This window comes from Dryobates pubescens, chromosome 18, assembly GCF_014839835.1.
Source record: "Dryobates pubescens isolate bDryPub1 chromosome 18, bDryPub1.pri, whole genome shotgun sequence".
Classification (NCBI taxonomy): Eukaryota; Metazoa; Chordata; class Aves; order Piciformes; family Picidae; genus Dryobates; species Dryobates pubescens.
The window spans coordinates 10,322,748-10,333,169 of NC_071629.1; the positions used below are offsets into that span (position 1 = coordinate 10,322,748).

The 10,422-nt window shown below is 48.1% G+C and overlaps 1 protein-coding gene across 1 annotated transcript; it reads left to right on the forward strand.

Moving 5' to 3' along the window:
• Positions 1-644: 644 nt before the first annotated feature.
• Positions 645-7,919, forward strand: ATP1B4 (ATPase Na+/K+ transporting family member beta 4). The gene is made up of 7 exons (XM_054169785.1): positions 645-853; positions 3,777-3,905; positions 4,650-4,754; positions 5,018-5,214; positions 5,833-5,889; positions 6,570-6,665; positions 7,563-7,919. Exons 1-7 carry the CDS (start codon positions 754-756, stop codon positions 7,722-7,724), a joined length of 846 nt encoding a protein of 281 aa, XP_054025760.1. The 5' UTR covers positions 645-753; the 3' UTR covers positions 7,725-7,919.
• The last annotated feature ends 2,503 nt before the right edge of the window (positions 7,920-10,422 follow it).

The following is a 10,422-nucleotide window of genomic DNA, read 5'->3' on the forward strand; positions in this document are numbered from 1 at the left end:
GGTCTGCACCCTCTCCCACCTCACTGCCTGCTCTTGGAGATGCAGGGCCTGCCTAGATGCAAGGAGGATTAGGGACAGCTGCTGTGTCTCATCTCAAGCAGCTCTTGTCTAGGCGCAAGGACAGAGAGATTTGTGTTGCCAAGATCAGACAAATGAGTTTTCACTGCTGAGGCAAAAAGCAATTTCCCTGCCTGGAGAGATGCTTTTCCCTGAAACTCATTATAATTAAAAAAATAACAACCCAGGGATTTCTCCAAAGACTACACACTTGCTCACACGCCAAGAAAAACAAACTGGATGACCTCTTAAATAATGCCACCTGCTGTCAGCTGTGGTAGCACAGAAAATGTGCAGTTGAGCCCAGAGATGTTGCAGAAGCGTGGGAACAACCCTGACCCTCACAGCTCACAGGTTTTCTTTGGTCATGGTCGCACAGGTGGTAACAGATGAGTTTCTGTAAATGCCAGAACAAGGAGACAGTACCCAGTGTGCCACGGTGACGTACATGTTATGGAAAAATGGATGCTTGGATCTAAGAAATCTCAAGTCAGAACAGTCTCTCTAACTCAAGAGTGATGATGGGAAAATGGAAATTTGAACCATTTCCAGCTATTAAGTGCTTTTGTATTTATTTTTGGCCAATGAAATGTCCAGCTTGCATGTGGGGGTTGTGCTCTGTAACTCCTCCAGGAAAATAAGCATGAGGAGAAGGTCCAGAATCCCGACAGAGGGGAGAACGAGACCAAAGCAAACATGGGGAGCAAAACCTGGGCAGACCTGGCTGGGGAGATGAAGATGTTCCTTTGGAACCCAGAGGAGAGAACGTGCCTGGGGAGAACAGCCAAGAGCTGGGGTAGGTCCTTACTTGAGCCCTGCTTTAGGAATCGCTGCCTTTTCTCCTTCACAATGGATGTACTTGCCTGGGAACATCTTTGATAGCTTGGACTGACCACTACTGTCCCATGTTTTCAGGGTAGATGTTTCTAACCATCACAATAAAGGACTAGTGAGGAGGAAACGTTGGGAAAGTTGCCCTTGGTCTGGATGTTAATGTTTACTGAGAATGGCAAGCCAAAGATTTCAGGCTGCCTAGATTGTGTACTGGGCAGAAATTCAGAGCCCTAGCAAGTGCAGGGACTGCAGGTTGGGCTGCTGCAGACACCTATCTTTGCTGCTGCCAGCAACCCTGCTCTTAACCTGTACATGTTAGGAGCCCATGGGGAGGTGGCTTTGGTGGGGAAAAGAATGCCCAACTTGCGAGGCAGGCGTTTTGGGGAGGGTGCACGCCATGGGGCTCAGCAGCCCTCCTTGCCTGCATGTGTCCTGGCTCTGGGAGGGGAGAGGTTGGTCAGCACAATCACCTTGTGGCTTCCTGGAGTGTGACATGGTGCCCACAACTGAGCCTGCATGTGCTGTCAGGGCTGAAGTGAGCCAATAAGGGATTTGAGCACTGTCACTATTTCATCTGTATCCATGTGGTCTTCAAAAATCATCACTGAGCCTGGTGGTGCCCCAGATGGTTAAGAGCATGGCTCACAGCTCTAGGGCAAGCACTGCTGCAGGTTCAGTCTGAGACCAAGGTACATCATGTGATGCCATCTACCCTTGCAGTTCTGCACTCCTGACAGCTCACAGCCCCCACAGTGAGGTGAAAACCCCCAACTTTAGCACAGCATCACATGTGCATCTGCACCAGTGAAAGGCTGTGAATCGTTGGAGGCTGCTGCTCTGCTCATGAGCACCAGAGGATTATGAAAACCTGCAAGCATGAGTCTGGGCCAGGCCTTGAAATCCATAGTTGCTCCCCCATGCACTCTGCCAGCCATGGAGTCAGCCTGGTTTTGGTCCTTTGCTGGATGGGAAGGGGTAGACTGGAGTGTGGGAGCAGTATAGGGGTGACAGTCCCTAGAGATGTGGGTTTGGGTTTCTGGAGGCTCTTCCAAGTACTGTGAAAATCCTTGTGAGAGGACTTGCTCAGGTTTGTGTGGAAATTGTCCTGGCTGGCTACTGCTGGAAGTAATTTATTTACAGCCTTGGGGAGGGCGCAGTGTCCTCCTGCACCCCAGGAGCATCATGGTGTGTGCTCTTTGGACCCACAGCCCAGCACACACACGTACCCCTGGCTGCACAGGCTCATGTGCTGACATGCCCATACAGTGGGGCAGGAGAGAGTCACTGAAAATAATGGAACCATAGAATGGTTTGGATTGAAATGGACTTTACAGATCACCTAGCTCCACCCCCCTCTGCCATAGGCAGGCACACCTTACACAAGACAAAGCTGTTCATCTAGCCTGGCCTTGGACACCTCAAGGGAGGGTGTAACCGTAACTTCTTTGAGCAGTGTGTTCCAGTGTCTTACCACCTTCACAGTAAAGAATTTCTTCCTAATGCATAATCTAAATCTGCACATTTTAAGTTTAAAACTGTTACCCTTCATGGTATCACTACAGTCCCTGATAATGATCCCCTTCCCATCTTTCCTGTAGTCCCCTTTTAAGTACTGGAAAGCTGCTGTAAGGGCTCCCTGGAGCTGCCTCTTCTCCAGGCTGAACAACCCCACCTCTCTCAGCCTGTCCTCACAGGGATATTTTAAAATGAGAGCATTTGGAGGTGAATGGAGCTGAACTTTTCCCCTCTCATCTCATGGGTGAGAGTTTGTCCAACCTGGGGCTGCCCTTTCTCACTGGCCTCAAAGGTATTCCCTAGGGACAGGGAGCTCAGGATACCTGCCCTGCCAGAATGCAAGGAGCCTACTGGCCACAGGCTCAGTACTGGAGCCCCAGCCCCTGGGAAAGGCTCCACACCCAGCTCTGCTGGTGACAACATTTCCTGCTGCATTGCAGGAAAGAATGGGCACCATGTCCCAACAAGCATTAGCTCAGCACCCTGGCAGCAAATCTATCCCTGTCAGGATGGTGTAGAGGCACTGTCCCAGCATCATCATGGCAGGGCAGGATATTGTCCCTGCTGTGCCACCAGCAGCAGTGATGGTCCCACCTACCCTGGCTTGGCCTGCAGCAGGACATGGCCCCGCAGTGCTTCCCAGCCCCGTGAGCACAGCAGGAGCACACATCTGTGTTCCCAGGGCTCACTCCAAGCTGCCGGCACATTTCTCCTGGGAAATGTTTGCGTTAGGGCTTCACTTTGCTTTCTGAGCTGCTGGGTTTTATTCATAGGCCATGGCCTCTGGAGACATCCTCAACCATCAGCCTGGTCCGGAGGAAAACAAACCCTAGATGTCAGAGATACGCAACAGCCAACACACAACCCCTGAGTGATGCCACTGACTTCAGCCCCAGCACTGGGGTCACTGCTGTGCAGGTGACAGGAGTTGGGGCAGGAGCACCATCCCACAGCCCCCACTGGGAGTTTGGATGGTCTGAAGCCACTGAGTAACTTCATGTGTTGCCACATCAAGAGGACATGGGAAGGGCAAGAGCCAAGGTCAGGTCTGTCTGTTGGAAAGAACCGAGGCAGGTAGACACACAGACCTGGTCTTGACCCAGCTCTGGGAAGGGCCACAGAGCAAAAGGGGTTCAGAGTCAAACAGCAACTTCCTCACCCCTGTGGCTGGGCAGGGAGTGTGTCTGGCTGAGTCCTGCACCCCAAAATCATCAGGGTTTGTGTGCAGAGGGGGCTGCGAGCTCCCACCTCCACAATGGACTCAGACTGCAGAGGACGCCATGCTGAACACGGCTGTGCGTCCCTGTGAGACACAGCCCATGGGACATGCTCTGATTGCATTAACAGCAACATGCCCTCTCCCTTTGCAGGCCTGATCTTTCTGTTTTACTTCATTTTCTATACGTGCCTGGCGGGAATGTTTGCCTTCTGCCTCTACGTGATGCTGCTCACACTGAGCCCCTACACGCCCAGGCACCGCGACCGCGTGTCTCCACCAGGTATGTACCCCAGCCAGCCTGGTCCTGGGTGCCTCTGCCTGCACTTGCCTGGCAAAGTGCTACTGAAATGTGGTGGCAGGGACCTCAAGTAGAGCCCCACTGGAGCTGTATGCTCAGCCAGGCCTCCACAGCACTACTTGCCTCAGGGCACTGACAGTGCTGCAGGCGCACTACAGAGGATCAGTCATTTTAAACAGCCCCATGTGAAGCATTCATTCTAATTATACTAATTGTTGTTCTAATTTTGCTAATTATTAGGCTAAATATTCTCAAGGTACATGAGCAAGTTCAGGTATTTCATAGGTGATGCCCATTCATTTACACTACATATCTTCAAAATAGAATGCAAACCAAGAGTCCCTTCTACACATTATTAATTGGGAGAGTCCTGGCAAGGTAATGCTCAAAACCACCTTTCCCTATGACAAAAGTTTGCATGTCGGTGGGAAACACAAGGCCCCCTCACCCTGCTCCCTGACTGGATCTGGCTACATGGCTGAGAACATAGGAGACCCCTCAGCCTCTGTGTGCAGCCCAAAACTCATTTTTTTCCTTGCAGTGTTGCTGAGACCCTCCAGGTGTCCCATGTTTTGGGAGATATTTTGATGTGTGCATTGTTCTCTGAGTCTGAAATGGAGATGAGGCATCAGACCCAAGCCTGGTAACAGTGCAGCCAGAAACCAGCCTCAAGCCTGTGGCCAGTCTACCCATGTTGACTCTAACAGGGTCTGTTTCCTTCTCCAGGAGTCATGATCAGACCATACTTGAATGGGTTCACCATTGCCTTCAATGTCTCTCAGCCTAGCACGTGGCAACCCTATGTGGATAGCATGCATCGCTTCCTAGAAGGTAAGCTCTTAGACACCCCAGGAGTCATGTTGGCAAGTTGTTTGCATCCAGGCACACACTGCAGGGGTCTCCAGATAAGCCATTGACATCTCATGACCCCCATCTAGAAAGAAAGTCTCATAAGGTGGTCATGGGAGCTTCTGTGGGAGGGATCCTTGCCTTTCCAGGTGGGTCTTTCTAACTCCCTTGACATGCAGATGTACTGAGAGTATGGGTCTGTGCAGGCCTCAAGAAATGTTAACACGTTTCTTGGTCCCCACCAGCTTATGATGACAAAGTTCAAGAGGAGAAGAATATTGTGTGTGTCTCAGGACACTACTTCATCCAAGGGGGCAATGAAAGTGAGGAGAAGAAAGCCTGCCAGTTCAAGCGCTCGCTGCTGCAGAACTGCTCTGGCATCGAGGATTCAACATTTGGCTACTCTAAAGGCCAGCCCTGCATCCTGCTGAAGATGAACCGGGTACAGACAACACAAGTCATCCTTACTCCTTCCTTTGTTGCATCCCAGTGTGGAAAAGACCATGCAGGGACTGAAACTCCTCCACTTCTCAGGCCCAGGGAAAGAGGGAACTAGAATCCCCAAACCTGCTGGCTAATCAAAAATGAAAAAAGAAACACTACAAAACTTGCTTGATTTGATTTGATGAGGCTTGAGTGCTTGGAGGATCTTGTGCCAGGCCTCTGCACAGAAGGAACTAAGCTTTAGGGCTACACTCCAGACCCCTGTCTCGTTATCACAGAATTTCCATTGAAGTTTTATTTGAAATCTTCTAATAGCATGGAGTCTGGAAAAATAAGTCTGGGGGGGATGTAAACTGTGTGGGGAAGTGGCTATGTTATTCCAGGAGGTTTGGGCTTTCTGGGGTTCTCTGCTCTGCCTTGGCTCTCAGGCAATAATCCTGCACTTGGGCACAGACAAATTGCACTGCACAAGGTGGCAGACCCTGCTTCCAGGGGCATGTGACTCCTGTCCTGAGCAACATGGCCTGCATACAGAAGAACTTAAGCCCTGGGGGAGGGAGGCAGCATGCGTTTGACACTGCACTTCATAAAGGATGGATGTCTTTTGGTTTTGCAGATCATAGGCTACCGTCCTGGTGCTGGGGTTCCCGTGAGTGTGGACTGCAAAGTGCTGGTACCGCTTTCATTCATTCTGGGCAGAGTGGTGTATTGAAGGCCAAATGTCTCCCCCTGATGGACCCTACCAACGTCGATCCTTGTTTTAGCCCCAAACACTCATAGGCCCCACATGCCTCTGAACATAAAGGAAACCAGCCTGCTGAGGATCACAGAGGCCACTAGTCTTGCTTCCCACCTTGGTTCTTGCCCTCCAAGCTGTTAGCTCCTGCCATCCTCACCAGAACTGCTCTGCTTAGCCTTTGAGGGCAGGCCCACAGGGCTGGGTGCTGGGGTGCAGCTAGGCCTGGAGCTGAAGGTAAAGAGGCAGGAGCTGCTCACATCCAGCCCCACAGGCTCTGCAAGACTGGTCCTGGGGAGTAACCTGCAAGCCAGTAGCCGCAGGGTGGTCAAAGGGCTCCTGCAGCTTGGGCAGCAGCTGCCTCATATACTTAGACAGCAGTAAAGCAATAGGAAGCACAGAGAGGGACTGACTGGCAGCAAATTCACTGCCCCTCACTGGTGCCTTCATAGCACTGTTACCTTCTGGCTTGCTGCAGCACCAGCTGGTTCCCACAGTTCAGACCCCACTCAGATTTGCAGATGTTGGTATTCAAGCTCTCTCACTTACTCTGAAGGCAGCTGCATTTTGTGTCCCATATGCTAGGTACCTCCCTTTATTTTTTTTCCCAACCACAGAAAGGCAACGAGAGTGATCTCCGATCAGTGGACTTCTATCCTGGAAATGGGACATTCGATCTCATGTATTATCCCTACTATGGCAAGTTCACTCATGTAAGTAAGGAGTCATTTGTTATGCTTCCTTGGGAAGGGCAGGAGCTGCAGAGCACAGATGTGCTTTCTGGCTATTTTGAGTGGATGTGGGCAGCAGAGAGGCTATGGGCACCGGGATTACAGAGCTCTATTTCTGTCTCCAGCAAACTGCAGAAAATCCTTAGGGACTCCGGTTCCCTCTTGCCAGCAATGAGAATGATTACATATAGCAACTGGAGACCAAGACTAGGTTTGCTAACTCCCAGAGAATGTCTCAACACCAGCATTTTCCCAGGAGTTAGGCAAGTCAGAAGTTAGGTGATGCAAGGATGAGGCTTCTGTCAAAGCTATGAAAAAACACTTTTATGCTGGGTGGCTCAAACCAGCAGCAGTCCAGCACTGGGTGGCTATTTCTGAATATGCCAGCAAGCATGCTTTGATCTGTGTTGGGCTATACAGCATTAGGAGATAAAGACCCTTCACAAGAAAAGTGGAAATGGAAGATGAGACTGACACCTATAGTCATGCTGCTGCTGGCTGAGGATGAGCAACAGCCCTAGACAGCAGGTCTTGCATGTCTTTTGAGCACACAGACCTGAGGAACAGCAGGGATTCCTTATTACAAGCCACAGACTGTTTTTCTAGAATAGCAGAAAGTATTTGAGAGTCCCCTTATCCAGTGTCCTTGCTAATCAACCCAAGAGGCACAGTGGAGTGGAAAATTCTGAACATGATCCCATCCCTCTGAGGCCCAGGCACAGAAAAGCTCAGTTTCAGCAGCCCAAGGGACCAGGGTGGACATCAGGCAAATACACCTGGGAACCAGGAACCAATTACTGATGATTTTTACTGAACATGAAAACACTGCCTGCTTTTCTGCTCCCTCAGAAATTACAGTTAAATCTCCCTTCTTTTCAGGTGAACTATACATCCCCATTGGTGGCTATGCACTTTACAGATGTGAGGAGGAATTATTTGGTCCCCATTCAGTGCAGACTGAATGGGAAAGGTATTATCAATGACCTTAACAGCGACCGCTTCCTGGGCCGAATCATCTTCACACTCAACATTGGAAAGTAGCCACCACAAACACTGGGCACTTAGGTTAAGTCAATCAGAGGCTTTTTTTTTCCTTTTTAAAGCATAAAGTCAGTGTTTTTTCCCTGCTAGGAATAACAAGCACATGGAGATTACTGCTAATTTATTTTTGTTCATAGTTAGGAAACAGATGAGATGTAGGGGAGGGGGGAACCACATTTTCCATCACCTGCTGTCAATCATTATTAGTAAAAATTATCTCCTGGGCAGAGAACCTGCAGAAGCATTTCAGTTTTGATTAAAAAAAACACACCAAAACCTCTGGTATTTGATCACCAGTTTCATAAGGTCTTTTATGAGTGACCCTGTTAGACTGTTGTTTTCCTGACTAAATTTTAATCTCAAACATAGGTTTATGTGTATTTCTCGGGCAAAAGCATACAAGAAAGTAGTTTATTAACAGCATTCTTGTTAAAATAATAAACAGCAACATTTTTTGATTATGCTTGAAATGTCACAGCTAAAAAGCAAAAATGGCAGCTCTGAAAGCATCTCCCAGAATTTCCACACCAGGAGCACCTTGACTGCAGCATTCCACAGTTTGTTCAGCACACCCAAGGAATCAGAGCAAAGGCCAGGCACAAAATAATTTGTCCTTGAACCTTTCCAACTGTTCCTTTCTGAAAGGGCAGGATGAATGCATTTCTCCCTCCATCTCCTCACCCCAGTACTTCTCCCTGCCCTGGGAATCAAGTCTGAAAGGCAGGGATGAGTGAAAGCAGCTTTCCTCTCATCACGGTTTTCAGGTTGAGAGCTCCCCCTTCCCCTCTTCTGGCACAGAAGTGCCAGAGAAAGACGCTGGACCCTTCTAAATATTTCTGGCCTGTCCTTCCCTGATCCAGAGGTCACAGAGAGGTAATGCTGCAGAGAACTGCAGGGAAACACTCCATCGTTTCATTGTTAAGGTGTCAGTGCTGGTGTTACTGAAGTCAAAGGCCTGTGAAGCACACTTGCCCTTCTCAGCAGGGTGCTGCCAACCTGAGCAACCTCTGCCGTGTGTCAGCCAGACCCTCCCCAGCCTGTGAGCAGCAGCATACAGGCTTTGTACACGACAGAGTGTCTTACAAGCAGTAAGAACACAGCAGGAGAGGACACCTTAGGATAATGCACTAGTTGGAAAGCACACTTACTAAAATTACTGACTGAACAAGAGCATTATGGTATGTTTGTCCTACATCCTAGTCCAGGTACTTAATCTACCATAATTTCCTGATCTATAATAAGCCTCTAAGAAGTCATTTTTGTATTAAAATAAAGTGACTACAGAAAAATTAGCTCTGTGGTATGGCTCTTAAAACACTGGTGTAAGAGATGTGATTTGTGACTGTGCTGGGCAGCTTGGGTCTGAATCTCAAAGCAGCACGTAATGGGATCCTTGAATTCTGAGCACTTGGACTTTCTAAGGCCACAGAGTTCTGAAGCCCAGTACACTAAGACTCAAAATGTGCTGAGTATCACAACCAACTAACAGGCAAAAACTACTTCAGAACTGTTAAAAAAAAAAAAGGAACTGGAAGTAGTTAGGAACTAGTTTTGCTCAGATGTGGTTTTCATATGATAACAATAGAGCTAAGGCAACAATTATTCTGTCCGCACAGCTTATCTGAAGGAGCATTTTCTGATCAACATAAACCAGCTTCTGCCAAGGAAGACGCTGCTGTGGCAGTAGCTCTTCCTCTGACATCAGAAAAGTTAAACTCACAAATGCTTCCCTGCCTGCCAATTGCTTCAACACATCTATATTTCTGTAAAATACTAAAAGTAATCCAAACCCTCTGGGCTTCAAGCTACAAAACAACAGCTCTCCAGCTAGCACCAGGACAAAATTCTAGTTATAGCTATTTCCTAACTTCCTATTGAAAGGATTAATGAAACAGCTGCTCATTTAGCAGACATTGGACCCATGCTTTGATCCAATCAGCAAGGAAGATCAACAAATCGGGATGCAATTATGCAAACAGCCGAGAAGCTAAAATTCCGGTTTCTCCACCAACACCCAGATCCAGGCACACTGACAATCCCCTTGGAAAAGCTCTCAGAAATAGCATACATGTGTACTTACACTAAAACAAAGCTTTAAAAACACCACAGTTAACTTTATTTTCCATACACATATTCTGCTTTCAGCGTATTTGTACAGTCATACAAAGAGCTGGAGAATTGCACAGACCACTCTTCATGCTACAACCACCTTAAAGTGCTGGCTTTATTTTTTTCACTTCTATTGAAGGCCAGAATAATACTTCACATGTATCTATAAATAGATGCATGCATATATATATATATATGCATGCATCTAGGAAATTGCCACATTTTCCTAAAATAACCTAGCAAAAGTGATGCAACGTACTTTGCTCTGCAGTCTGAGCATGAAACCATGGATGGAATCCATCTGCTGGCAGCAGAGAAACAACACACTCTGAGAAGCAGCTGTTACTCAGAAATTGCCAGTTTCAGAATAATTCACTCTTTCCCACTCTGCAGGGAAAACAAGTATTGTGGGAGCAGAGGTACAGCACAAAAGCCCAAGACAACCAAAACCAAAAGCACATAGTGCAACTCAGCAGCATTAAATTACACTCCTAAAAGGACGGACCATTTAGTTCAAGAGCCCATTTTCAGTACAAAAGGAATTTCTGTCAGATTCAGGTAAAGCTTATCTTTGGTCAACGTGAGGACA

Coding starts and splice junctions, on each gene's coding strand:
- ATP1B4 (XM_054169785.1), top strand. CDS start 754: ATGGGGAGCAAAACCTGGGCAGACCTGGCTGGGGAGATGAAGATGTTC. Junction 3,906..4,649: donor CGACCGCGTGTCTCCACCAG/GTATGTACCCCA, acceptor TTCCTTCTCCAG/GAGTCATGATCAGACCATAC. Junction 5,890..6,569: donor GTGTGGACTGCAAAGTGCTG/GTACCGCTTTCA, acceptor TCCCAACCACAG/AAAGGCAACGAGAGTGATCT.